The sequence below is a fragment of the Trematosphaeria pertusa genome (assembly GCF_010094035.1).
Source record: "Trematosphaeria pertusa strain CBS 122368 unplaced genomic scaffold BU26scaffold_1, whole genome shotgun sequence".
In the NCBI taxonomy this organism is placed as follows: domain Eukaryota; kingdom Fungi; phylum Ascomycota; class Dothideomycetes; order Pleosporales; family Trematosphaeriaceae; genus Trematosphaeria; species Trematosphaeria pertusa.
In genome coordinates this window covers 4,768,486-4,794,273 of record NW_022987212.1, presented here as the reverse complement: position 1 = coordinate 4,794,273, position 25,788 = coordinate 4,768,486, and the positions used below count along the sequence as shown (strand labels likewise).

Sequence of the window (25,788 nt, the reverse complement as noted above, 5' to 3'; positions counted from 1 at the left end):
GGGAGGTGCTGAAGCAGCATCTGGTTCAGGAGTTGCGGCGGCTGGCGGCTACGAAGCAGCGCTTTACGACGGATGCGCTGATCGAGCACATTCAGGCTGTTGGCGAGCAGGCGTGGACGCCCGTGGTGGTGCGAGATGCGAGCCAGCGGCTGGGCAATCCGATTGTGCCGCCGGGGTATGCGCAGTATAAGAAGTTCTTGTGTGAGTGGACGGCGCGGTGCTGCTTTTATAGTCCGGTGGCTAGGATGGAGATTTTGGCCTTTATGAAGGACATGGAGAGATATAAGGATACGGCTTGGTGGAAGGATGTGAGAGAGGTGTGGTTTACGTCGGGAGATCCGTGATGGGTGTGTATGTAGGGCACTGACTAGAGAGGTGAGAAGGCACAACAGACTCATTACTAAATACCCGTCTTCTAGCCCTCGCATCCGCTACTTACTGCACAGGCATACCCCCGGGCAACTCGGTCAACCACCCATCAATATCCTCGTTCACCACCCGCTTAACCGTACACTTGTTCCCCTGCGCAATACTCTGCGTCTTCAGGGCCGGGCAGTTAATATTGCAATTGGTATCCATGGCCTTCTGCAGCGCATCGCCCTTCCACCCGAAGACGTAGTCACCGTGGTTGCCGTACCCGGTCCTGTTTTGTTGTCAGCACCTTCGCTCCCCTGGGAGAAGTAGGAGGGGGAAATGGGGATTGGGTAGGACTTACGCATCGCCAAACGACCAGACGAACGGTTGCGATCCGTCGCTCGCCCACAGGCTCTTATCGTTGAACTTAGTGGTATCCCAGATCACCTCGTAGAAGAGCTGCGGGACCTTGACCGGGTGGGTGGAAGGGCAGGGGCCGTTGTTTTCGAAGGTGCCGGAGCTAGCTGTTCGACCTTAGCCCCACCCACCTGCCTTTTCGGACGGTTCTACTTACGATACGCCACATGGCTCATATGGTCCGGCGAATCAAGGTTCTTCCCATCCCAGCAGGTGGGGAACCGCACATTGACCATGATGCCGGCCGGGCATGGCTGCTTGGGGAAATCCAACGTCTCTCCAGTTCGGGTCATGGCGTCCTTTAGACAAGTGTATGTGAGTTGGCGGAACTGCTTGGCTTCGGCTTCGGTCCTGTATTGCGGGTTTCCTAACAGTCGCGTTAGTACTCAAGCACGCTGATTTGAAAAATAGCTAATCTAAGAAACCGGGAGCTGGTGAGAAAACTCACCGACGATCATCCTGAAGCCCTTCTTGAACGCGGTCACAGCTCCTTTCGCAGCACCGTTCGACAGGGTTGGTGTATAGTACACTGTCATGCCGCCACTAGACTGCTCAAATCCGACATTTCCCTTGATCGGAATACGTTTGAAAGTTCCATTCTTCGCTCGGAAGAACATCACGGCGGTCCAGTAGTTGCTGCTACATGTTAACCTTGACGGGGTCGAGAGAGACACCGGCTGCGGTACCTGAAGTCCTCAGCAAAAGTGCACGTCGTGCACGTGGCCTGGTCTGAGGGCGCGACAGTCGGATCCATAGACGTATTGAAAGAGTTACCGCCGATAATCTGGTGCAGATGGGGCGAGGGGGCTTGGCCGGGATTGACAAGAGGATCGAGGCGGTCGACTACAAGTTGGGAGCAAGAGAACCGGAGGAGGGCGTGTGCTGAGGGCGCTAGCAGCGCGAGGAGGACTGTCTTGAGACCCATGGTGGCTTGTTGGTGATTCTGGTTCCTGAGCTGAAAACTGAGAGAAAAAGATGGAACTTGGCGAGCGCTTATATCTTATCATTGCCCTCCGTCCACCCTGGATGCAATATAAAGTCGAATATGGAAGACCTGGGTGTGTGGTTGTATTCCATATAATGTGGGGTTTTTATAGGCAAGGGTGTTAGTATACGTAGAGTATCGACCTATCCTAATTCAGGCGAAAGAACACAAATTGAGTAGAAAATGCGGCACCACTTAAAAATTCCTCCAACCATATTACGGCAGTCTGTGCTTCTAGAATAATATGTCTGCGACGATCCCAAGCTCTTGAGGTCGAATGAAGCTTTGCGCCACCACTATCACACCCCTGGTGACAGGGGTTGTTGATTGCCGGTAGTGCCTTTTCTGCCGGCATCCGCATCTCCACAACCTTTGATGTTGACCCCACAGATACGAGACGGATAACGGTTATTCAGAGGGAGAGCACGAGCACAACGTGGGAGAATATTGATGACGTAGACGCCGATGTAGCTGGGCCTAGTAGGAGGAAAAACGGAATGAGAAAAGACAGATGGCAGAACCTTGGGAGAAGCATAAGTAAATTGGAGACTATGCTCACCATGTCCCACGCAAGCAGAGAGCCTATTGCACTGATTCCCAATAGAGGAATATCCCCAACTCCGATTACAGTGAAAGCGATCCTCTTTTCTTATAAGATAGAGACCTTGTGTGTATATGTGACCGTAGTTTCCGTCGAAGTGAGAAACTATTGGCGCTCGCTCACTATGCGCCAGACCCATTTTCTTCATCCTCGCTGCCAAGGTCACTCAATTCGTTGCTTTCCGGTTCGCTCTCATTATCGTCCGCTCTCTTCTTCCTCTTTGCATTTCGACCATTCGCACCCTTGACCGGACCGGCGCCCATACCTTTCCTGACGCCCGTCCTCTTGACAAGATGGTCGATTACGCAGCCCTTGTCCCAGCCCTCGCTGTTCTCGCCTGTGATGGCGCGACAACGCGGACATGTCTTTCCATGCTTGATGAAGAGCTGATGAAGCGGGTATTTCAGATGGTCCGGAAGCCTGACTTCGCAGTGGGCATACGTAGAGTTGCGTGTTGGTCCGGCGAACTTGCCTTTGGCTCCGGGGGCCAAACCCGCTGGATCACCGGGTGGCGGTACCCAACCTAGCCATGTGCAGAGACGGAACACATGCGTATCGACGGCGAATGAAGGTCGTTGAAGACAGAAGAGAAGGACGCACGAGGCAGTCTTCGGACCGATCCCAGGATATTTGGTCAAAGCCTTAAAAGCCTCGTCATTCGAGACGAGGTGCAAATGATCAAGAGAAAGCACGTTCTCATCTGCCTTTGCTACTTCAGCATTCTTCTCCTCAGGGTCTTCATTTGCAGACCCAGGAGCGGTACCGGAAGAGACGAGCTCGTCGCGCCGAGCTTGGTTCTCCTCCCACACCATCTGCAAGATCTTCTTGATGTCTTTGCTCTTGACATCTGCTAGCCCGCCACTCTTGATTGCTTCGAAGATGTCCTTGGTGTCAGCCAAGCGGACCTTGTTCCAATCTACGCTTCCCTTGCCGACGCCCTCCTTGAGGACCCCGAACTTGGCGACCAAACCGGCAAAAGCTCGGGAAGAGTTGGTCCCGGTGGTCGCAGCCGAGAGGCGGGTTCGAATCAAGGCATCAAGCACCGACGGTACTTCTCCGCATCCAGAGACTGTGAGCGACGGCATGGGAATGGACTTTGGTGGTTTGACCTCTCCGTGTACTGATGACAGCAGGCGAGTTACCTCTTCACACTCCTCGGCGGTTGGGTGAGGCCAGTTTGGGTACGGAGTCTTGCCAGGGGTGAGGCCATAGCTGTTGTTCTTGGCCTTCTTTGGAGAATTCTCAGTAGTCGCTGTGGCCTTGGCAACCAGCTCCTCGACGTCTTCCGTCTTCCGTGAAGTAGGCTTGCTTGCCTTGAGGTGCCTAGCTTTCTTAGCCGGCGATCCATCCTTTGGCTTTACCTGGCTTGGGATCAAATCGGGTATGGTTCCGAGGTTGTGCGGGAGCTCGTTCACGTCTTCTTCTATCGCTGCCGTCCGTGCTCGTTTGCGGGTGCTTTTGGGCGTGACAGGCAAAGCCTTTGCTGGGGAAGGCTCCTGAGACGCTAGTCCAGTTTTGGTGGCTCTCCTGGGTTCGCTCCGCTGAGGTCCCGGAGTAGCCGGAGGGCTTGATAGCTGCACAGGCTCCTGTGTGACGTCTTGCGGTGGTTGTGCAGCTTTCAGCTTGGCCGCTGAACCTCTAGTGACTCTCGCCATGCTGACGGAATAGATAGCGGATCGAGATGGTAGGCAATGCAGCGACCGGACGCAACGAGTTGGGAGAAACAGCTTGAGGGTGTGAAGATATTGCAGTCGAGGGGCTAGATGAATTGAAGGTTGAGAAGCACGGGAAAAGGTATCTCAAGGTTTTTCTTAAAGTAGTCAGCAGTGAGGTATGGTTCAAGTGAATACAAAACGCGAGGAGCAAGCAGACCTCGGGAGGTGAAGCTGAAGTGCACGGGGGAATGGCTAGCGTGGATGCATGACGTCGATGATTGGAGCTTGGGCCCCCGCGATGCAGGAACGACAACAGTAGCGGGAAGGCGCCGAGGGGCTGGACCTCGGAACCTCAACACCAGACGCCAGTGCTACGAATACACATCCACAACCCTTCCTACAGCCCCTCCTATTTCTCCTCCGATCCAGTATGGCGAGCAAGGCGCCCATAGTTGTTCCTGCGCTGAAGCGACACACGGCGACTGTCATCGTAGCGCACGGTTTGGGCGACAGCGGGGTTGGCTGGTAATGCCACTCGACGCGGGCAAGTGTCTCTATGCTGATAGATGGTAGGCTATTCCTCGCGGAGAACTGGCGGCGACGAAGCAAGTTCGAGGAAGTCGCGTTCATCTTTCCACATGCGCCGAACATCCCCATCACGCTGGTGCGTAGCCGCTCTCGCCATGTTTCATTCGGACGGAGCGTGTCTTGAGATGGATAGGATACTGATACATGGCAGAATATGGGAATGCGAATGCCTGGATGGTACGATATCAAGAGCCTGACTGACATATCGGGTCGCGCGGAAGACGAAGAAGGCATCCTCAAGTCGCGCGACTACTTCCACTCCCTCATCGATGCCGAGGTCGCAAAGGGCATTCCCGCAAACCGCGTCGTCGTCGGAGGCTTCTCACAAGGAGGTGCCCTGGCTCTGCTGTCCGGCCTCACATACAAGAACCAACTGGGTGGCATCTTTGGGTTGAGCTGCTACTTGCCCCTGCAGAAGAAGATCAGGGACATGATTCCGGCGGATAGCCCGAACAAGAACACGGCGATTTTTATGGGCCATGGAGACGCGGATGAAGTGATCCAACACAAGTTTGGCAAGCTGAGCGTGGATGAGCTTACAAAGCTGGGATGCAAGGTCGACTTCAGGACATACGAGTATGAATACGGTTTGCCTCGTCGCAGGATTGTAGGCTAATGTTTGGCAGGGGCCTTGCCCATTCCGCAGACCCCGACGAGATCGACCACCTCGAGTCTTACTTGAATCAGCAAATTCCCGCACTTGCGGATGAGAAGAAGTCTGAAACCTCGCTTTGACTAACTCATAAGCTCTATTACCCAACCTCCGCTGAGCTGATAACAGCACTGGTCGTAATTGTCACTTTGGCTATCGTATGGATTGCTTGGCTCAAGAAACGGGACGATAAACGAACGGATAGATAGCTAGCCTATTCCTCAAGGAGAAGGCTTGGGTGCTGGTCGGTTTCAAGTCCGTCGAGAAGGCCCTGGTGGCGTGACATGGACCTTCGCGCGTGGTAGTTCCGGATAGGCTTAGACACAAGGTAGATGAATCCCATTCAGTCATTCCTATCTCATGCCGTATTCCTAATCAATTCCTTTTCTTATCCGTTCTTTAGCTGCAGGACAGGAGAAAGCAACGCCCGAGGGTCCATTAAATACCCTTCTGTACGCCTTTTTCGTTCCCCAATTCTTCCTACTTATGATGCCGTGACACGGTTGCCCCTTTGTCGTCGCGTCGGAATGCGAGAGCTGATGCGCGCGACCTGTGCGGTAACCGTTGCACTACGGATGGCGTCGTTTACGATAGGTAGGCCATATCCTCCCATCTGCAAACAATTAGTAAAGGCTCTGGCAGAGTTGCTGCTGCCACTTACGGCGGCCGACTGAAGTGTCGCGAACTTGCCACCCGCACCAACCGACCCGATAACGGACTGGACGCTCGAAGCTATAGTCGCTGTGCGCAATAAGTAAGCTCCCGCTCAGTTATTCGGATGTTTTCCCTGTGAATCGCACCTGCGACTGGTCCTTTGCTACCGAAACCGGCCCATGCTAGCAGCGGTCCGGAGACAAAGCCAGGGGCGAGGAAGGAGATCGCTGTGACGGCGTGGAAGGCGGACGAGATTGGGTTCTTGACGACGTAACTAGCGACGCGCGCGGCAGTGTAGGCCAGACCGGATAGGTGAGCGCCCATTTTGGTTATGTTTTGAATGGGGCGGCGTGTCTTTGTGTGAGGTCCTGGAGCGTGGAACGGCAAGGAGAGGGGTGTGAATGGGGAGAACGAGGTGTTAGGAAGAGAGGATAGGTGTGAATGGAAATGAGGTATTTATATATGGAGACGTGATTGCTCTTTCACTGCCGACATCACCTTCACCGCTTCAGCATCACCGCTTGTTACAACACTGATGTCCCCAAGAGGACAATGCTCAGTACTGTATCGAGCTACGCCTGGCATCCAACCAATCAGAAACTTTTCGACACGAAGAAGTAAATCCTATCAGTCTACAGCTTGTGTCTCAGCACATTCTCCAACAAGACAGAGGGCGAGGCATATCAGCCACAGAATCATGATCCTGGTGTAATAGGACATTTCGAACTTTAGCGTAGAGAGTATTCGAGAGTCGGCGAGGCTTTTTTTGAAGAGCCGTGGAGTGGCGCATCTTTAGATACCTGTACCTACCTAGGTAGCCGGAGAGTGGAATTTGGGCGCTAAACCGTTTCTGGATAGCGACGACATCTCAAACCATCCGTTCGTCCAAACCTCCCATCAAATCTGGACAACCATTCCACCCTTCTTCACCCATCTTACTCTCTCTTGAAGGCAATGGATTATTGCCATCTAGCTGTCTCCCCGCTGAATATAGAACTGAGCGATTTCAGCCCGGCTGACGCCATGCATTGGCGGGGGAATATGCCTTATAGGTGCCTTACGGAATTGATTACTCTCGGAGGCGCTACATCCTGTGGGCAGGGCCTCTGGGCCTTGCTGCATGATCCGCTGAAATATGGAGAACCTTAAGCAACACATGGTCAGGCTGAGGCGGCAGCGCAGGGCTTACCTGCACCCCACCTTGGCGCCTGAAGGCGCAGTTGGAAAACACCAGGCCGCTCCAGTTGAGATTCCTCAATCCACATTTTTTAGCCATCCGCCTCTCTTAACACTACACTGCGAACCGAGCACCGATTTCCTTCGAAAGATGACGAGGAAGCATGGCGACAAGGAATTTACCGCTCGCGACACCCATCGACCGGCTCGCAGCCTTCTTCGACCCATCTCAGCCTCGCGAAAGGTACAACGACGCCGAAATTGACGAGATAGCCGGCCTACTTGGACTCTGCGGCCATATCGCTAGCAAATGTCCACGAACGTACATTGTCCTTCGCAGGATAGACGAGCTCGATGTTCTTAGTCGAATGCTGAACGAGGGATTTAGCGACCAATGGCTTCCTATCGAGCCGCGAGGACTGCCTAACTTTCTAAGCCCAAGCGTCAAGGCGAGGATCGTGCAGACTCAAAGCATAGTCTTGACGAAGTGCTTGGACTTGGAGAAAGGGAGACACAGACATTTCACGCCCGGAGAGGTTTTGCCCTTCGAAACCGTGGGCTGCTTAGGCAGTGGTGGATACAGCCAAGTCGATCACATCATCAGCAAGATCAGCTTCCGGCATTATGCGCTCAAGCGAGTACGACGAAGGGTGGCGTTTGGGATCAATTCAAAAGAGGCTATGAAGAGATTCTTGAGCGAGGTCCAAATCGTAAAAGACCTGAAACAGGCATATCGTTGAGTACATCGGCAGCTATACCGACAAAACTTACCTGGGCTTGGTCATGTCTCCCGTCGCCGATAAGGACCTCGCTGCTTTCATGGAAGAAGCAGCCTCCCATGTACAAGCAGCATCACTTCCAAATACCGAATCATCGACAGCCCGGCTACGGGAGCAGGCTCTTGCGAATGAGATGCGCGCGACTCTGCGCACCTTTTTCGGCTGTCTAGCCGCTTCGCTCGCTTATCTGCATGACAACTCAGTCCGACACAAAGATATCAAACCTCAAAACATTCTCGTCCGCAGCGGTAACGTTCTTTTAACTGACTTCGGACTCTCTCGCGACTTTGCGGACGACATAGGGAGCACTACGTCCGGGATTACGCCATCTACCCCACGATACAGCCCACCCGAAGTCGCGGCATATGAAGCCCGTAACACTTCGGCTGACATTTGGTCCCTCGGATGCGTCTTCTTCGAGATGGTTGCTGCACTCCATGGCTATAACATAGAGTGGTTGAAGAGATATATTGCTAGCAAGCACACTAGCTCGACGCACTACTATGCCAATGACAAAGCTTATGCTGAGCTGATCATTGAGTGGGAAATGGCTTGGAAACCGACGGATCGGAGGCCCCTGCACTGGATTCCGAATATGCTGCAGAGAGATCGCCTTGCCAGGCCCACTGCCGCCGCTATCCTTGGAAACATTACATCTACGGGCGAGGAGGTTCCGGTGCTGACCTCTTTCTGCGGTATATGTTGTGTGCCACATGAGCAGAGCGATTCCGAAGATAGCCTGGTGGATGAAACAATGGTACTGTCAATAGAGGAACGGCAGATTCCAAGGTCTACGATGACATCTCCATATCACGCGATCGATAAAGATGACCCTCTTCGCACAGATGCGCTACGGGTAATAGGGGAACGCCAGCTTCCAAGAATTCCGAGGGTGCCCGATCCGGATCATGCGATCGATGAACCGTCCCCAGCACGAAGGGCTATGGAGCACGTACCGATCGTTTCTACTGAGCTCCTCCACCCAAGTGTTGATCGCAACAATGATGCTCAGATAGGTCCCCCAGAAGCTTTGCAACAGGACCGGACTAGAAGTGATAATACTGCTATTGAAGGCGGCATTTACGAAACTGGGTATTTCGTCCCAAATACCGGTACTTCCGGACCCAGGACTTTACGCCCTCAAAGACAGCCTTCCGTAGAGCCCATCGTTCGGGGCTTTCTTAGCTTCAGGAGGAGGACCAACGTGTTCAGACCGTTCGAGCTGGCGCTGCTCAAAAGGAAATATTTCTGGTTCGGCGAATCAAGCTACCAGCATCTCTTATATTTCGCCAGAAATCCACCCCCGAACACGCCCGAGGGTATCCTAAACTTGACTTACGCGTCGCGCCTCACCAAGTTCCAGAGCAAATATATCTGTTTAAACGTTGCTGCCCACAAGGGAGAGAGGTCAGATGAATATATATTCAAGGCACAATCTCTTCTCGACCGCGATGGGTGGTTCGTCACCTTTGAGTGGGCCATCCGGGAGGCTCGGGCGCACCGGTCTAAAGAAGAATTAGAAGCCATTGGACCACACTAAGGGGCAATTCTTCGAGCACCCCGAGAATACGACCGAACGGCGCATCATTAATGCAAATGCCTTGAACCACCAGCGCGACATGTTCTCCTACGGAAATGAGCTAGAAACGAGAAACGACTGATAATGGAATCATGTGACGAGAACATTCACTCCCCGCACTCTTCCATTCGCTAGCTACCCGCACCGGTGCATTGCAATGCCATATCCCTATTATGGCATATACGTACTCGTCTCTGCTACTGTATACAAGGAACTCCCCAAATAGAACCCTTGTACCGGTGTCCCGTTCTGTTTGTCGCACGCCGGAACGCTATCCCCGCAGCACAGCAGCCCTCTTCACCGTTACACGTCGTAAAAATAACTCATCACCCTCGCACACGAGCGGCGTCGGCGCTGGTTTCTCCAGTAAGGCCACGCACGCGTCACAGCATGGAGTGGAGTGAGGAGACGCCACCAATGTATGTCTTGTGGACATGTTGAGGGAGTCAGCGCGCGGGGAGGATTCTGAAGTGTATGTCAAATGCTGTTTGGATTCTGGGAAGGGAGGTTTGGTTACTTGGAGTAGGGAGTAGGTGAGAGCAGAGGAAGGATAGATTTGTTATGGACTACTCTTCACGTACGGAGGACATTCCATTTCCAACACTGGCCCAGCTCTACCGGTAGGCTGCATCCATCCGCCCACCCTATCACTTCCAGCCCACTACCCACAGGAACCTACCCAACCCAACCCCATGCCATCATCCCCCGTGATCCATCACCCCACCCAGCCTCACACGCCCATCTCCCCGCACGATCCCAAAGCCAATAGCTCCCCGCCCTCTCGAGTCCAGCACCACAGTGCGCGATTCTAACAGCGCTCGTCAATCGGCGCCCAGTGCATTCCAGTTCACTCCAATTCAGTCCAGTAACAAGGTACGCGGGAAAAAGCTACCTTTCACCATCGGTTTCCCATTCTTTCAGAATCACAGTATCGCAGGACTCGAGACGGAAAGAGGTCATTGGTGGTTTTGCATGGACATGACACGCCGGCCATGGTAACTCGTTCGTTCGTAACAGTCTGAAAAGAATCGTGGAAAGACAAAATTAGAAACGAACGCAACTGTGCTACTGAAGGGACAGCTAGCCAGCTTGCTTGCTTTGCCAACCAAACCATCGCCGCGCGTCAATGTACTGTATGTATCTCATGACTCGAAAGGTATGCTGCCCTATTGGCGAGCGGACTGCCTGCCTGCCTCCGCGAAGCAATCACGGGAGCTCAACTCCAAACCCTGCGCGCGCGGGTATCTGCATTGCATTGCATAGCGTAGCGTAGCATCGCGTAGCATAGCATCGCGTTGCAGCACCTACCAGTACCGTCCGCACATCCGCATGTCCCAAGCCCCGCTCACCCCCAAGAACCCAGCTTTGAAAACAGGAGAGCCGAGAATAACGTCTACTAGCCGGGGCAGCAGTGCTGCATGTACGTCCTGGTACAATACATATGGTCCATGCTACTACAGCCCCCGGGCCCCGATTCGTACCCGCGAGAGACCCACTCACCAGCTCTGATAAAAATGGGATACGCAATTCACTGGTCCGCTAGGCAGTAGTACCTATGTAACGGCGCCGAACGGAGCCGAGCGGAACGGGCGCTTTGGCCGATGCTACTACCCGCAGTCCCGCGTCCGCGGTGCGTCTTCCCTCTCCGTACCTCCGGAGGGCGATATCTGTATGTAGAAAAAGGACCGACGAGGACGGGGGCATGTGAGAGTGTGATCAGATCAGATGAGTTGCTGCGAGCAGCGGGCAACCGATAGTCAGTTAGTCGAAACAACGCGGACGAGCAGTCGGACTCATCGATCTATCTACTCGCGGAAGGCTCAGATGAAGAACCCTGACCGACGGACCTGAATATTCACCTGAGAGCGAGTCGCCATCTGACAGCCGACAAACAAGCGCCTCACAGTCCCAGTGGCGGCCCACTGACAGCAGTCCTCCCCTCGCCACGGTAGCGCTCAACGTGCTTCCACGGCATTTCGAGCCCCTCGCTCCAGCGGGCTCTGCGTAGTAGTGCGGGCACGTTGGTGACTGGACGCCCACGTTACCCAAACGACTCATGCTCTACGCACCATGCAAGTCCATCATGTCGTCAACATGTATTTGGCACACAAACTCCTTTCAAATCGATCTTCTTGAAGCGAACGCCGAAACCGTGGGGGGTTGCTAGTACAATCATGATCGATAACTCTCAAACAGGGGCCGCCGACCATTCCACTGCCCAGACGGGCGTGGATCCCGAAACACCACCTAAAATAAACCCTTGCAGAACCCCAGCCAGATCCAAATACCGTCTTTAGTAACACCGTGTCCCAAACCTATCTTCCTAGAGGTGCCTGACCCGAAGACTCCGAACCGATGTCAATGTACTCCGGTATCCCAGCAGACCCCATTCCAACCAATAACCAGATATCCAGGCTGCAGCGAGCGAAAACTCGCTGCACAAATCTAAGAGAGAGATAATAAGGGTGCTTGGGGAAGTACTGAAGAGAATCGAATCCGAGCCGGATGTATGATAGTCGCCAGTGCATAGTGCTAAGCATGTCGGTGGTGATAGTATGCCACAGATGTGTCGTAGGTCGCGTGCAATATATCGTCATGTTGAGGGGCATAGCGTCGTCTAAAATGGTCGTGATGTGTTCTGAGGACGAGGTGTTACACAGCGAATGGGCATGGCTGTTGGAGAAGTTCGCCGACGAAATGGATTTGAAGAGAATATTTATCCGAGTAAGACTGTAAGCTATTAGCAGGGATATTCCAACGTTAAGATCTGCTTCCTCACCCTCCCAGTTCCAGTCCTTCATAACGCCTAGCCAATGAAGGCGTCCTTTGACTGTGAACTCATGCTCTAGCATCTCCATGCCCATGAATTCGGACCTACGCCTTCCCGTGCCGAATTCCGTCTGGAGGGGCACCGGTCTTGGACCATCAAAAACCGACACCCCATCCACAGCTCTGCGCTTCATGCCGGGGTCAAACAGGCGGCAATCGCCGTCAGGCTCAAAGTCTTCCGACACGCAGCTGAAGTCGCGCTTAAGCGATGGTGTCACGGGAGAGATACCAGCGTTTCGTTCGTGGTCGATCAGGAGGCTCTCCGCTGCGTACGCATCTCGACGACTCCACACCTCCTTAGTCACGTCCAAGCACTTCTCGATGATCCCAAGCTTCATTCTGGTGTACATCATATCCCAACGCGTGCGGACCCATTCTCGATCGTCCTCAGTCGTCACCTCACAGCCGGCGGCCATCAGGGGAAAAATCTGGACAATGATGGACCGTGAACGAGGATTAACTGTGGCAAGCTCGCGCAGTATCTTGATGGCGAGGTCTGCAGATGAGAGCGATGAAATCTCGGGAACGGCTTGGTGAAGATATAGAAGGGTCGCATATTGATACGCTGTCGCTGTCCTGATGGAGTCGTAAGGGCTTGTCGTCTCGTCTTCTGGATCTTCAATGTAAGATGGGGGCATCCAATCGTCTAGCTGTCGCTTCAACTCGACCGCTTGCGAGATAATGGTGGGGCTGTTGCTTCGCGACCTTCGCACTTTCCTTACCAAATTCGCGACGCGGCCAATAATGGGGAACAGCGTGCTCGCGCAGCCCATCAGCGGATCGAGCTGGGCATCTGTCTGCCCATCGATATTGAAGCTGTCGTAAACAGTGTCGAAATCGTTGGACTCATCACCGTCGGCAGAGGTCAGCCGGGCAATGACGTCGATGTAGATCCAAGAGTTGCAGAGGAACTTCAGTCGCGTGAAGTCTTCGCCTTGGACTGGCGACTGGTTGTGTCGCATGAGGGCGCGATTGATCAGGATCTTGGCGCCCTTGATGTGATTGATGCCAGTGCTGATATGCTGATCCCATGATTCCGAAAAGGCAAGAACCAGTGTGGTCGAGATTGCTGCATCGACACGCATGTTCTCCAGACTGGAGGCGAGTGCATGAACGGCGGTGCGCATGTGGTCTATCCCTTGAATTCGCATTGCAGGCGAATCCCTGGACTGGTGGAACGCAGTCATGGAGGCAATGGCGTGGTACAAAGCTGGGCAGTCCCGCGCAAGAGGCCAGACGAGCGTGCGCCAAGGGTTTTCCGTCGGTCCGTCTTTGACAGACAGGATTCCGCAGGTTTCCCGGTCGAAGCGGCGCGTGAGCATTTCTGGAGATGCCATGGAGAACTGGGGCTGCGCAAAGAGCGGGTAATCGCGCGAGTCCGAGGAAGAGCTCGTTGAGTTGGAAGGCGTGGGAGAAGGCAGTCGCATGACCCAGGCGTCGGAATCAAAGCTGCGTGGAATCTCTTCTACATCGTCGTCCATTGGCTCTGCTGGCGGGGTGAAGCCGCTGTGCTGGTAGAAATCCTCATGCTGAGAGCGAAATGTCAAGTACTCTTCTGGCGGCGCGTTGAGATCTGTGCCTGGCAAAAGAAGATCCACGAGCCGGGGTGATTGACCGGACGTGACGCTGGAGGGCGCTGTTGTCTTTGTAGGCCTCGTGTCCACGCTTTCCGACTCGTAGGCGCTGTTCGTGCTCTCGACAGAGCCTGGCGCAAAGCTGTCGCCGGGAGAAATGGGCGGTGGAGCTAGCATATACGGCGAGGGCTGGGACATGGCGTACATGTTGCTCATGGCGGGGTACGACGTTTCGACGAAGCTGGAGACAGGCGGTGGCGCACACATGAGCAGCTGCGGCTGCGGCGGAGGGTAGTAGGCATTGTGGAGAGGATTTTGGCTCGGTATGGGTCGGGACAGATTGTATGCTTCTATGGGGCTGTCGCTCGGGGGTACTGGAACAGAAGTTGGCGGGGTAGAGCCTTGACAGCTGTTAGAGCCGCGATATCTGATCATGAAGGCCGACGCACTCTTCTTCGCCTTCCCTGGCACTTTTGCCGTGAAGCTGGCCTCCTCGAACGGCCGCCATTTGAAGTCCTTCTTGTAGCCTCCGCATGTGACGCTCCGGCGCGCACACTGCTGGCACGTCGGTTTCGTCTCGTCGCACTTCAGCCTCTTCGCTTTGCACGTTATACAGCCTGCACGGAAAAGACACGGTCAGCAGAGTTTCAAGAGCACGCGACAGCTGTGCAGCTTATCATGGATTGCACGATAAGCGTCAGCGAGGCGCGACAACATACCATTGCGGCTCTTGGACTGCTTTCTCTTGGTGACGCCATTGCTCTCGGAGGGCTTGGGCGTGTCCGTGGGCGCAGGCTGCGGGCGGCGTGCGCTTTTCTTGACGGGCATGCGAGCGGGCGGGCCAGCGTCCGGCGAGCGGAAGAAGAGCGAGGGCGACGGAATGGTGATTGTCTCCGCCATACGCGGCGTGTGGGCAGTCGCAGTCGGCCGTCGGCAGCTTCAGGAGCGCCGTGCGGGCAGTGTCTGCCTGGGCGACGCGGCAGGCCGGTGTCGACGGGCTTGGTGTTTGTGGTTTGGCAGCTGGCGGGAATGCGGTTGTATCTAAGGTGGAGTCGGCCGCTCAGGCCCGCATCCACCCCAGTCGCGCCTCGTCAGTGGAGTCGGCTAGCGCAATCAGTGCGATCCCACGGCACGAATCAGACACGGCCGGGGTGCGTGGGGTGCAGGCTCATCACCCGGCTCGCTGGCACAGCATGGTCACTTAATATCGCCTGGCTCCCTGCGCTGTGCCTGTGTGTTCGCCGCGCCTGCGCTGCGCTCGAGTCCTGGCACACGTGTGGCACGCCGCTGGAATCCGCCATCACCGGGCGGCGTCGTGGTCGCATCGCTGGGAACCCGTGATCGGCGCCGTCCCGAACTGGCGCGCGCTGCCATCCCTGTCGCTCCACTAACGGCGAATGACTCAGCAGCCCCCGGACAGCCCTAGACCCTCGAGAGAACGTTGGAAGAATGACGTTGTAAGGATTCGTTATCTTGTCCTCGCTGCTCGCAAACTTAAACTCAAAAGCCATCTTGGGGAAACAAAAAGAGAGGGAGAGAGAGAAGCGAAAATAGAATGCGTCCGCCGATGCTCGTGCACACAGGCCAAAAGCAATACCGTATCGTATTTCCAAAGGCGATGTCTTCCCGAACCAACGCCGCCTTCGTATCTCGGAGGTCGCTAACTACGCCCCTGATATGTGTACCAAAGTCGAAACCTCGGTATGTTCAAGTCGAACCGGAAAACAGGTTGCGCTCATCACGTCCGAAGACGTCTACTCCTTCCTCGTCCCGTCGGATGACCGCGGCAGTGCGCGGATTACAACAACACTCGAGTACGTCTGGGGATGATCATGCTTACGACGGACGGATGTCAGCACCTCGAATCAAGCTTTTCCCCACCCTGTACTCTATGGTGCTCGCCTCGAAATAGACAGCACCCCTACATGTCCAAGTCGTCCCGGGCCTTCCGCTATTCACAGCGCACCCTCCGTCCCTCCCCCTGCAAAGTTGGAGCAACTTAGAAATATCAACATAAGGGTCTCAGCATTTAGGCCTAGACCACCAAGTTTAGCCAGGGGGTTGCTCTCCCCAAACAGCTTGTGTAACTTTCGTCCGCCGACTTAGCATGGGGAAAGCTCCAGAACTCCCGTGTCTCGGGAACTCAAGACATACCCTTTACTGCCCCACTGCAATGCGCAACCAGTCACTCAAGACGTGGAAGAGTAGAAACGGCATACGCAACATTAGTTGAGGTGTTATTGTAAACATCGCCTCCGCCGGCTCATTCGCCCCCACTCTTGATGGAGAAGGCGTAACAATGCGTAGATTTGGAGGAGGAAAAAGTTTTGGGCTTCCAGTGTTGCAAAACGTAACGACTGGGACAAGGTCTTCAAGCTCAACAACTTTTAGAATTGCATAGGTACGAGTAACTGCACTTCAGAGTAGGTGATGCCCCTTTGTGGTTTCCGCGGTCGAATGTTTTGTAGTCGATTGCTAACGTCTGCGAAACGCATGTTTGCGGGTGTCGATATTATAGCATGAGTCTCCTTGCGGCCAGTGCACAGACGGTGAGTCGACCATACCACTCGCAATGCACAGTCACCCTCTCAACAACGACGCATCAGAGGCTCGCGTATCAAGGCGACGGCCATCGACTTAGAAATGTATAAGAGGTGGGTTTAGCACAGGTCTGCAGTTCCTACTTGGCGCACTTTCCGCATTTACTCGCTCCTAATATTTTCTGCTCCTCTTCTATGCCCATGCAATGCTCACTTGCTTAGCTATGCAGATGGTGCCTTGGCTTCGAGAGGGTTATGACTATGCCGCGGTTTGTGACTCTCTCAATGACGAATCTATGGTCTGCGTCAGAAGGGTAGACTCACCGGTACGAAAGGGTATAAAAGGGTTTCGCTGCATAGGAGTGTTTCTTCCTCCTAGACCTCACCCACAACTTGATTCTTGTTTCTTTAGACTCTTCTTAACACTACTCCTCTTTGTGCATTCCAAAACCGCGAAACCCAGATTCGAAATTTCAGACCAACGTTCGAACACAGCAAGATGGCGTTCACTATTGAGGGATTGAAGCGGATCATGGACAAAGGAACATCGTTCACCGAAGCCAACTTTAAGTCGGCCGCCAGCGCGTACTACGGGTATCTCGCGTGGTTTCACAGTGAGGCCGCTGATGACGGAGACTTTATCTGGGAGGCGATAGATGTTCATGGCGGTCCTTTCACATTGACGATAAAGAAAGAACATAAGGTATTCGGACTGTGCAGAGAAAGCATACAGGCTGGCTATCCTCACAACGGTTACCCCTTCGCCCCCCAAATGTCACCTTATTCCAAGGTCCCCGCCCCAGGCGCAGTCTCTGACCGGGAAATGGCTTCCACAGCCGAAGATCAATCATGGGCAAGGAAGTGGCAAGAGTCCGAGCTCTTCGAGAAAGTGCGGGAGACCTTGAAAGAATATGTCCCGAAGACTGCTCTCACGAACAAGGTCGTCGGTTTCGGTCTCGGAGGCCAGAGCGAAGAACTCCTTGGGCAGAGTGTCCTCGCCGCTGAAGTCGGCGAAGTGCTGAACACGGAAGGGCGGAAACACTGGGGCGACGCAAGCTATCCGGAAAGGGACGAGAAGACGATGGATGTGTGGTATGAGGACCCCACCGCCTGCGAGAGCCTCCTCCAGTACGTCAACAGCAAATTTCCGGGCATCGAAGTCGAACTACGCGGCGTCACGACGGACCAAATCACGGATATCAACAAAGTGCTGACAGAGGGCGAGGAAGCCTTTGTCAAACGCTTCGCGCTGCCTTATCTCGACGGCAACACCTTCGTTGTCTCCATCGCACCGAAACAGGTCACGCGCCAAGCGGTTATAGAAATGACGCACCCGTACGGGGGACCTGCAGGCATGTTATGCCCGAAGATCGTGGGCGCGGACCTCCTGTTCTATCCGAAAGGCGAAGTTGGCCCCGATCCCTCTTGCACCCTCCTCGAGAAATACAAGAATGAATGCTATGAGATTGACCTCGGAACGCATTGGGATCAGCCTCTAGCGCTCTACTTGAAGAAGGGGTGAGCTTGACGGCGGCTCAGCTTCGAAGAAGCGTTTGGGTAACTGAAGACCTCAGTCGGGGGGACTCAAGGGTCAAGCAGAGGAATGTCGGTCTGGCTTGAAGCGGCGATTGGGGGATTTGATATGGGTACTGCTTTAAAATTTTTTTTTGTAGCTATGTCTCTCATTATATTCCGACCAATACTTTCATTACTTAGCTTAGTTTGTTTGTACTTTTACAATATATCCGGCGATTCCAACACCACTCTAGATCTTCACCAAGAAGCCACGATGAGACTCATAAGTAGGCACCCCGGCGCCATTGACGCAGCAGTCAGGCGACCGTGCTCTTTGATGACAGAGTCCACCTTCTCTTGTACTGATATTTCGTGGAGTATATTTGAAGAGGAAACATGCAGGTGGGGAGCGGAACCTCCCTGGTTTACCAAGGGTGTCCTCCGGGCGGGCAAGACGGACGCAGAACAATATTTCGAGTGTTTCTTCGGCGCACGGCACATTATCGGATGATCAGCTGCATAATCTAGCGAGAAAGATAGTCTGGCAAGAAGGTTGAGAAGGCGCATAAGGGGTACTAGAGCGAAGTCGTATAAAACAGAACGACTCATTTCAAGTGCGGTCGACACTCTGAATTACAAGAATAAAACCTTTGAACCCGCTTGAGCCGCACACCCAGCGCCCGTCGCTAAAATGTCTATAACGTTCCTGTTTTCCACCATTGCATCCTATCAAAGCTTGATCTCTTGGAAACTGGCCTTGTCGTCATCGTCGTCATCCTCGACTGATGCTGGCGGCGGTTTCTCTCTCGTGGGCAAGCTCGTCTCAGGCGCTTTGCCCTTGGCATTGCTAGGCCGTGCTTCCTCCTCGTCCTCCTCGCTCTCCTCCTCAGACTCTTCCGCTGCAGGTTTCATATCCTCTGTCCTGACTTTCTGCTCTTCGGCCTGCGTCTTCGGCTCCGGAGGCGTCTCGACCTCACTCTTCTCATCCTCGTCGTCCTTTGGCGGCGGAGGTGGCGGCGCTTCGTTCGCTCCATTCCTCTCGTGCGTTGGCCGGTCCGGAGTTGGCGGTGTGACCTCGGTCCTTGGGCTTGCTAACGGACTCCGTACTTGCTGCTGTGGTGGTTGCTGCTGTTGGCCGGGCCCGGGCCCGATCTGTCGCAGTCGCGGATCCGCATTTAGGTAGTATCCACGAACTCCCACTATCCTGCCTTCCCTCTCGCAGCCCTTGACCCAATCCGGCACTACTACAGGGATATTGTTCTCCACAGCTTTCTCCCATGCCGGTCCTCTGCCCTCGGTGCAGACGAAGTGCGTGGTATCGATCCTAACGGTATCCACAATCTTGGCGCCGATACGCTCAACGGATTTCTGGAGCGAATCTCGCAGTGCGGCCGGCATGTAGCCGGGCGTTATGGTAATGCCGGAGAGATCGGTCATCTTATGCGTCTGCACCTTCAGCTTCTCGCTGCTGTATGTGCCCGCGCTGGTTCGAAGCACCAGATGGAAGACATATTCAGTATCCACCGCCAGACCGCTCAACTTGGTGCTGTGCACTTCCGTGGGCTTTGGTATAGTGCCCGCCTTGCTTCCGTTGCGGTGCAGAGTGAGACTCCGTAGCTCGGCGGTCGCAATATCGATGGGGTCCCACTCGAGGACTACGGATGTCTGGGTCGCATTTCGGCAGCGGAGGACGGGCGGAGACGGCGTGCGTTGGCCAAAGGTACGGTAGATGGTGGTTTGGAGGGCGTGGAAGGCTGCGGTCGCATCCGATTCTTTCTGGTGGTTTCGCGAGACGGTGATGTCTACGATGCTTCCTGAGGAGATGTCTGGCGGGAGGAGAATGGAGGGGAACTCGATCTGTAGCAACGTGAGCTATGAACAACGGCAGGGGTGCCTCTCGCTAGGGGCGCTATCGAGTGCAATTGGGGCCGGGGAAGCGCGTACGAGGCGTTTGTCTTCAGTCAGCAGGACGGCGACACCTGCGTCGACCTTTCCGACCGTCAGAGAGACAAGCATCGTGTCTGCGGGCACGGATGTGGTTGTGTATGTGGTGAGTTCGCTGGCCTGAAGCTGAGCTCAGCGTGCGGGCCCGAGGTTTACCCGCAACGCGCTTCAGGCAGCGACGACCGACGCCGCACACATACTCTTTCATCCCATCTTCAATAATGATGCCTCGAGGCGCCTCCCAAAGCGCTGCACGTCGTCTCCAGCAACAAGACCAGCCTGCATTTCCGCTGTTCGAACTACCTCCGGAGCTTCAATTGCTCGTTCTCTGTAAGTGCGACCCGACCTCCGTCCGACGTCTGCTCCGATTGAGTCCCGCCCTCGAGGACCTCTTCCTTAAGTATGCGGCATCCTGTCTCCAACAAATGCTGGCGCAATTGCCATGGCCTGTTGGCCATCTTCTCCATGCTTCCTGGGCGCTGCACAACGTCGAGGATCCAGACTTCGACAGTGTCCACGCATTGGCCCGCCTCCGTAGCACCGATCTCATCGACTATTCTCCCGTGGATGTGCACGTTCTCTTCGAGGAAGATCATCCACTCGATGTTCTCTACGCCTTTGTGGACCTGCACGAAGAAGTCCAGCAAGCGGTCCAGCTGTATGCCCAATGCATCAATGCTGTCACCCAAATCCTCGTCAATCCATGGGCACAGGTCACGCCGGTGATACTCTCGCCGTCCGAGTATGCCCGCATCGCGAGCGCTTTCTGGACTTTAAAAATCTTCTACCAGCTAGACCGGAAGTTCTTTCATTATCGGGAGAACCACGAGCTCAGGCAGGTCTTCGTATCCAAGCTCCGCCCTTGGCAGTTGGAGCAGGTTTGGTCCGTCGAACAATTTCTGCAAGACTGCATGACAGGTAGGCTTTCACCATTCTACCGCGTCATCGACAAAGAATCTCCCCCGAAAGAGCTACTATTGGAGCATTCCCTCTATTTTCGAAACTACTGCCGACTCCAATATCAACTGTCGTCCGAACTCTTTCCCTTTGGCCAGGACAGGTTTCGCCAAACTGTTCAAGCGAGCCGCGCAGCCCAGCAGTTGATTAGTGCCTCATGGAATCGTGCATCCTGGGAAGTCGACCTTGAACCCGTGCCATCCAGCGCCTACGATCAGCTGCGAAACCATGGATGGCTCTGCTACGACTCAGTGTTGAAAAGTAGCTGGATCCCTTCCTTTAAGCTTCTCTTATTCTTCTCCGATTTTGGTTTGTTCTTCTGGGACTACGAACGACTAGCGCAATTGAACTTGGCCGAACCGAGCGAATGCATAATTGCCTTGGAAGACTTCCAGCAACGCGTTGCCGAAGCGTCTCGGCTGGCCCGCAGACACAACCGTCCATTATATCCGAACGAGCAACACCTCGAGAAGGAAAAAGCCAGACTGATTATCCAGTGGACGCGTTGCCGTGTTCCGTGCGCCTTCGAGGAATTCTCTCGCCAGGAAACTGTTCTCTCCCATTGTGAAGCTGGTCTCGCCCGTTATGCATGAGCTGTCCGCTACTGATGAGGTGTGTGAGGGCTCTGGGGGTAAAGTGGTTACGTCGGGGTGCACCGCGATTGAATCTACGCCATTAGAAGTATTCTTTCTGAGAGATGCTAAACTGTTGTTGGTAGGTTAGCCTGAGGTAATTTCTCAAGTGTATCTTGTTCCGTTCACTATCCCAGCAATCATTTCCAGAAAAGCCTGACACATGTTCGAGCTTTCTGAGCTCTGAATTCTACTCGCTGCCACATTATTTAACGACCGCCAAAACGTGCGAAGTTTACACCCAGCTACTCCATGAGCGGACGGGCTCTTCTGACTTTAGCGCTGCATATCTGACCGGTTGAGGAACAGCTGCCATTAACGGAGATTTACGCGCCGGCTCACGTTCTGTGACTGTGTGCATGCGCATCCAGGCTGCAAGTACAGGGGGTGCATCCCATGTCAAGGGCTATGGAACTACCCTAATCCCTCGGCACATGTAATTTGGACCCCCGTTATACGTCGTTCATAGGCCCTAGATGCGGAGAATATGCGATGCCGCGAGTGGAGAGGGTAAATATCCGCATATGGCTAAATCCCTCCGCAGTGACCAGGGTAGCTGTACCTCTCCAGATTGTTTTCTACTGTTACATCAATGGCTGCTGCAGCCATTCATCTGTATAAATGGATGTCAATGGAGATCCCATATAATCTATCTGTTCCTGCGTCAGGCTATGAGCTTGAAAGGATCTTTTTCTTCAATCTCAGCCCATAAAGGGAGCGCGGCTTTCAATCTTCACTTTGCTCTTTGACTTCTTTCCTGCGGAGTCGACTGTTACCTTCACATTCTGCAAGATTATCTCAGTAATTTTGTAATTGGGCGCTCTCTTCACGACTTCGAGCGTGAGATAGACGATGCTCCGCAAAGCTCTTGCTGCCGCCTCTGGCGCAGTTGGACTTGTCAATGCACAAGCTTTCTCGAACACCACAACTGCTCCGACTCCTACACCAACCCCAGTAGCGCCATGGAACACAACAAACTACGGAGGAACCGTTAACATTACCAATGGCCTCGCGATGACGCCGCCCATGGGCTGGAGCTCGTGGAATAACTTCGGTCCCGACATCAACGAGACAGTCGTCCGAGACACCATCGACGCGATGGAGCGCCTAGGCCTCAAAGACGCCGGATACATCTACGTAAATATCGACGACGGATGGCAGCGCTACAAGGGCTCGCGAGCCGAGCACCCGCTCGAAGTTGACCCGGTGAAATTCCCAAACGGCATGAAGCCCCTTGCGGACTACGCGCACTCGAAAGGATTCAAGCTAGGCATCTACAGCGGGCCGGGCGATAGCACATGTGCGGGATACACGGGCTCAGAAGACCACGCAGCGGAAGACGCGAAGTTGTTCGCCTCTTGGGGAATCGACCACTTGAAATACGACAGCTGCTGCTCGCACTCGGACGCGCCGCAAGCTGAAGTCCAGCAAGTCATGCTCGACATGAGCACCGCGCTCATTGCAACCAACCGCTCTATCGTCTTCCACGCCTGCCACTGCGGCTGGGCCAACGTCTGGGAGTGGGCGGCCGAAGAAGGCGCGAACCAATGGCGCATTGGCCAGGACATCTCGGACGACTTCAACTACCCCGGTAACCGCGAGAAGTACTACTTCGACGTGCTCGATATGCTGGACCGCGGGAACGCCATCGCGCAGTACACAGGCCCCGGCCACTGGAACGACTACGATATGCTGATTGTAGGCTTGGACGGCGAGAGCAAGCAGCTGGTTGGAACGGGCTTGTCCGACCTCGAATACCGCACCCACTTCTCCATCTGGTCCATAATGGCCTCCCCGCTCCTCATCGGCGCGAACATCACTCACCTCTCTTCCTACGACCTCGCCACGCTGACGAACAAGGAAGTCATTGCGCTGAACCAAGACGGCCTCGGCCAGGCTGCAACCCTGCAGTACTCGTCGCCCGACAACTCGACGCAGGTCTATGCCAAGATGCTGAAGGACGAGAGCATGGCGCTGATGCTGTTGAATCGGGGGACAACGACGGCAGATGTCACGGTTAGTATGCGGAGGGATTTGACGGTGCCGTGGGATGTGTATCGCATGCGGGATTTGTGGAAGGGCAGGGATTTGGGGCCATACGATATTCCTTTTACGACGGAGGTGCAGGCGCATGAGGCGAAGGTTTATCGCGTTTGGAAGGTGGGTTGTACGGTGGGTTGTTAGAGTGGAGCGGATGCGGAGAAGGCGTTGTTGAAGCAAAGGCGGGCTCCCGTGGAGATGGAAGGGGCGAAGCATGTATTAATGGGTTCGAGAGCCGAGAGACGGACAGGCAGTAACTCAGCGGTGCGTTTAATACTCTCTTCGTTGGTCTTCTGTTCTTTGTACATATTGCATCACGTTCAACGGCATCATGGCCTTTAGTCTCCACATGCTCGCCTGCAGCCATTCCCCTTTCCCTTCTTCTCGGTCGATCAACTGCCGTACCAAATCCCCGGCCCTAGTCAATTTTCCACTGATCTCAAACGAAACGGATTTCCACCAAGCTTTGAAATCCATGTCGTCGTCCTCCGAATCTCGCGAGGCTGCTTTGACATGCACCTCGCACTAGCGCAGTGGAACTCCGACCTGCATGACGAACCGACCAATGCCGTTCTAGAGGCTTATACACGGCGATTTCGATGATTGTAAAACATGTCACAAGATAGCCAAGTCAACAACAATTGGAGAATAGGTTCAAGTTGCGATACTCTGTTTAGTCCGGATAGAGAGGCATATGCGACGCGATCCTGTACTGCTACTAGATTAGGTTAGACTGGGATTGCGGATGGTAAGGGGGTCTTAGAAATCATGCCCGGGAGCACGCCAACGTACATTGATTCGACCGGCGAGGCTTTAGCTTGATGGTGGGGTCCGAAGTATAAAGATACGCTTCCCCGGCAAGAGCGGGTTGAACACTCATTACCTACTCTCTCAGTTCCCTTCCTTTCCTTAAGCTTAGAACCCCAGGCCATCATCCCGACCCCCTTCGCAATGGCGCAGCCAACCACTAACACTGCCTGGACCATCCCAGCAACCGCCACAGCCGTCAAGCATCTCACGAAAGTCGAAAAGGATGTACCAACCCCAGGCCGCAACCAGGTCCTGGTGCGCCTCACCGGCGCCTCACTGAACTTCCGCGACATCCTCGTCTCTACCCACTCGCCCAACTACCCAGGACCGCACAAGCCCGACCTTATTGCGTGCTCCGATGGCGCGGGCCTCGTCCATAGCACCGGTCCGTCTTCTGTATGGGCAGGCAAAGAAGGCACGCCTGTTGTGCTGCACCCTTCGACTTGGCTGTCCGGCGACGTCCGCAATCTGCGCTTGGATCAGATATATGGCGCGATGGCTAATGATGGGACGTTGCAGAAGTGGATAGTAGTGGATGACGAGCGGGTTATCGCGGCGCCGAAGGGGTTGAGTGGAGTTGAGAGTAGTTCGTTGATTACAGCGGGAGTGACAGCTTGGGCTGCCATTAGGGGAAGTTTAGATGGGAGATTCGATGGAGGATTGGATGAATGGAAAGGAGCGTGGACTGAGAAGAGGTTGGAAGGGACGTGGGTGCTTACGCAGGGGACGGGGGGTGTGAGTTGTTTCGCTATACAGGTCAGTGTTTCTTTCCCAGATCCCCCCAAGCCGAGTATTGCTGCACCGGACTGACTTCAATAGATTGCGGCAGTTCTCGGCGCGACGGTCATCGCGACTTCCTCCTCAGACTCCAAGCTCGACGTCGCAAAATCCCTCGGTGCCACGCACGTAATCAACTACGCCAAAATGCCGGAGTGGGACCAAGAAGTACTTCGCCTTACTGATGGAAAGGGTGTTGACCACGTCATCGAAGTGGCTGGTGCTCAGACACTTATGAAGTCTGTGAACAGCGCGCGGGCGGGCGGGTTGATCAGCCTGATTGGGATACTGAGTGAAGCGGAGACGCTTCCAGCAGCTCTTGTGCCGAGCTTGCTATTTGGAGGGAAGATTAGTAAGTACCCGGAGGAAGGTGAGAAAAAGGGCGACGCTGACGACTGACCTACAGTTAAGGGATGCGTTGCGTTCAATCGCGATATGACCGCTGAATTCGTGAACTTTGTCGAGAAGAACGGTATCAAGCCAGTTGTTGCGGAGACGTTTGCGTTCGACGAGGCGGTGGGGGCGTTTGAGGCACTGCAGAAGCAGAGCGCTGTTGGGAAGATCGCGGTGAAGATCAGTGATGAGTAAGTTGGCCGGCCATGATGATCATAGGGCGGAAGAAAGCATCCTTGGTTGATTTCTGCGGAGATCCAGTTTCCAATACGTACCTCTCTGTATATGGGGTAGCAAATGCCCAGGACATCCAGATCTGAAGCACCTTGACTCTGAA

At 54.4% G+C, this 25,788-nt stretch overlaps 12 protein-coding genes across 12 annotated transcripts; 7 read left to right on the top strand and 5 right to left on the bottom strand.

Annotated features, from left to right (window-relative positions):
- Positions 1-435: 435 nt before the first annotated feature.
- Positions 436-1,696, bottom strand: BU26DRAFT_537120 (uncharacterized protein; the record flags this gene model as incomplete). The annotated part of the gene is made up of 5 exons (XM_033831392.1): positions 436-643; positions 716-878; positions 929-1,138; positions 1,220-1,407; positions 1,458-1,696. 5 exons carry the CDS (start codon positions 1,694-1,696, stop codon positions 436-438), a joined length of 1,008 nt encoding a protein of 335 aa, XP_033692382.1.
- A 602-nt stretch (positions 1,697-2,298) lies between these two features.
- Positions 2,299-4,227, bottom strand: BU26DRAFT_42700 (DNA glycosylase). The gene has a single exon (XM_033823710.1). It carries the CDS (start codon positions 4,010-4,012, stop codon positions 2,480-2,482), a length of 1,533 nt encoding a protein of 510 aa, XP_033692381.1. The 5' UTR covers positions 4,013-4,227; the 3' UTR covers positions 2,299-2,479.
- Positions 4,228-4,416: 189 nt separating this feature from the next.
- BU26DRAFT_474236 (Phospholipase/carboxylesterase) lies at positions 4,417-5,612 on the top strand. Its single transcript, XM_033825497.1, has 4 exons — positions 4,417-4,537; positions 4,586-4,676; positions 4,752-5,176; positions 5,227-5,612. The coding sequence occupies exons 1-4, from the start codon at positions 4,443-4,445 to the stop codon at positions 5,333-5,335; spliced, it is 720 nt and encodes a 239-aa protein (XP_033692380.1). The 5' UTR covers positions 4,417-4,442; the 3' UTR covers positions 5,336-5,612.
- Positions 5,613-5,868: 256 nt separating this feature from the next.
- Positions 5,869-6,312, bottom strand: BU26DRAFT_514068 (uncharacterized protein). Its single transcript, XM_033827754.1, has one exon. It carries the CDS (start codon positions 6,228-6,230, stop codon positions 5,985-5,987), a length of 246 nt encoding a protein of 81 aa, XP_033692379.1. The 5' UTR covers positions 6,231-6,312; the 3' UTR covers positions 5,869-5,984.
- A 934-nt stretch (positions 6,313-7,246) lies between these two features.
- Positions 7,247-7,822, top strand: BU26DRAFT_558766 (uncharacterized protein; the record flags this gene model as incomplete). Its single annotated transcript, XM_033832602.1, has 1 exon — positions 7,247-7,822. The coding sequence occupies one exon, from the start codon at positions 7,247-7,249 to the stop codon at positions 7,820-7,822; it is 576 nt and encodes a 191-aa protein (XP_033692378.1).
- BU26DRAFT_42681 (kinase-like protein) lies at positions 7,607-9,507 on the top strand. The gene has a single exon (XM_033823698.1). It carries the CDS (start codon positions 7,866-7,868, stop codon positions 9,399-9,401), a length of 1,536 nt encoding a protein of 511 aa, XP_033692377.1. The 5' UTR covers positions 7,607-7,865; the 3' UTR covers positions 9,402-9,507.
- A 2,649-nt stretch (positions 9,508-12,156) lies between these two features.
- Positions 12,157-14,743, bottom strand: BU26DRAFT_527413 (uncharacterized protein; the record flags this gene model as incomplete). The annotated part of the gene is made up of 3 exons (XM_033830775.1): positions 12,157-12,170; positions 12,220-14,460; positions 14,563-14,743. 3 exons carry the CDS (start codon positions 14,741-14,743, stop codon positions 12,157-12,159), a joined length of 2,436 nt encoding a protein of 811 aa, XP_033692376.1.
- Positions 14,744-16,842: 2,099 nt separating this feature from the next.
- On the top strand, positions 16,843-18,133 carry BU26DRAFT_514063 (uncharacterized protein). The gene has a single exon (XM_033827753.1). It carries the CDS (start codon positions 16,883-16,885, stop codon positions 17,903-17,905), a length of 1,023 nt encoding a protein of 340 aa, XP_033692375.1. The 5' UTR covers positions 16,843-16,882; the 3' UTR covers positions 17,906-18,133.
- A 269-nt stretch (positions 18,134-18,402) lies between these two features.
- Positions 18,403-19,953, bottom strand: BU26DRAFT_446778 (uncharacterized protein). The gene is made up of 2 exons (XM_033824630.1): positions 19,843-19,953; positions 18,403-19,755 (listed from the first exon to the last, which is right to left on the bottom strand). Exons 1-2 carry the CDS (start codon positions 19,912-19,914, stop codon positions 18,628-18,630), a joined length of 1,200 nt encoding a protein of 399 aa, XP_033692374.1. The 5' UTR covers positions 19,915-19,953; the 3' UTR covers positions 18,403-18,627.
- A 314-nt stretch (positions 19,954-20,267) lies between these two features.
- On the top strand, positions 20,268-21,392 carry BU26DRAFT_499878 (uncharacterized protein; the record flags this gene model as incomplete). Its single annotated transcript, XM_033826443.1, has 1 exon — positions 20,268-21,392. One exon carries the CDS (start codon positions 20,268-20,270, stop codon positions 21,390-21,392), a length of 1,125 nt encoding a protein of 374 aa, XP_033692373.1.
- Positions 21,393-22,457: 1,065 nt separating this feature from the next.
- BU26DRAFT_474228 (glycoside hydrolase family 27 protein) lies at positions 22,458-23,615 on the top strand (the record flags this gene model as incomplete). Its single annotated transcript, XM_033825496.1, has 1 exon — positions 22,458-23,615. The coding sequence occupies one exon, from the start codon at positions 22,458-22,460 to the stop codon at positions 23,613-23,615; it is 1,158 nt and encodes a 385-aa protein (XP_033692372.1).
- An 807-nt stretch (positions 23,616-24,422) lies between these two features.
- On the top strand, positions 24,423-25,646 carry BU26DRAFT_558759 (NAD-P-binding protein; the record flags this gene model as incomplete). Its single annotated transcript, XM_033832601.1, has 3 exons — positions 24,423-25,037; positions 25,101-25,410; positions 25,465-25,646. The coding sequence occupies 3 exons, from the start codon at positions 24,423-24,425 to the stop codon at positions 25,644-25,646; spliced, it is 1,107 nt and encodes a 368-aa protein (XP_033692371.1).
- Between the last annotated feature and the right edge of the window lie 142 nt (positions 25,647-25,788).

What these genes read in the sequence shown, in the direction of transcription:
- BU26DRAFT_42700 (XM_033823710.1), bottom strand. Translation starts at nt 4,012, where the DNA reads ATGGCGAGAGTCACTAGAGGTTCAGCGGCCAAGCTGAAAGCTGCACAA.
- BU26DRAFT_514063 (XM_033827753.1), top strand. Translation starts at nt 16,883, where the DNA reads ATGGCGTTCACTATTGAGGGATTGAAGCGGATCATGGACAAAGGAACA.
- BU26DRAFT_514068 (XM_033827754.1), bottom strand. Translation starts at nt 6,230, where the DNA reads ATGGGCGCTCACCTATCCGGTCTGGCCTACACTGCCGCGCGCGTCGCT.
- BU26DRAFT_446778 (XM_033824630.1), bottom strand. Translation starts at nt 19,914, where the DNA reads ATGCTTGTCTCTCTGACGGTCGGAAAGGTCGACGCAGGTGTCGCCGTC. An exon ending in TGACTGAAGACAAACGCCTC is followed by an intron (nt 19,756 to 19,842) that starts GTACGCGCTTCC and finishes ACGTTGCTACAG; the next exon opens with ATCGAGTTCCCCTCCATTCT.
- BU26DRAFT_42681 (XM_033823698.1), top strand. Translation starts at nt 7,866, where the DNA reads ATGTCTCCCGTCGCCGATAAGGACCTCGCTGCTTTCATGGAAGAAGCA.
- BU26DRAFT_474236 (XM_033825497.1), top strand. Translation starts at nt 4,443, where the DNA reads ATGGCGAGCAAGGCGCCCATAGTTGTTCCTGCGCTGAAGCGACACACG. An exon ending in GGCGACAGCGGGGTTGGCTG is followed by an intron (nt 4,538 to 4,585) that starts GTAATGCCACTC and finishes GATAGATGGTAG; the next exon opens with GCTATTCCTCGCGGAGAACT. An exon ending in CGAACATCCCCATCACGCTG is followed by an intron (nt 4,677 to 4,751) that starts GTGCGTAGCCGC and finishes GATACATGGCAG; the next exon opens with AATATGGGAATGCGAATGCC.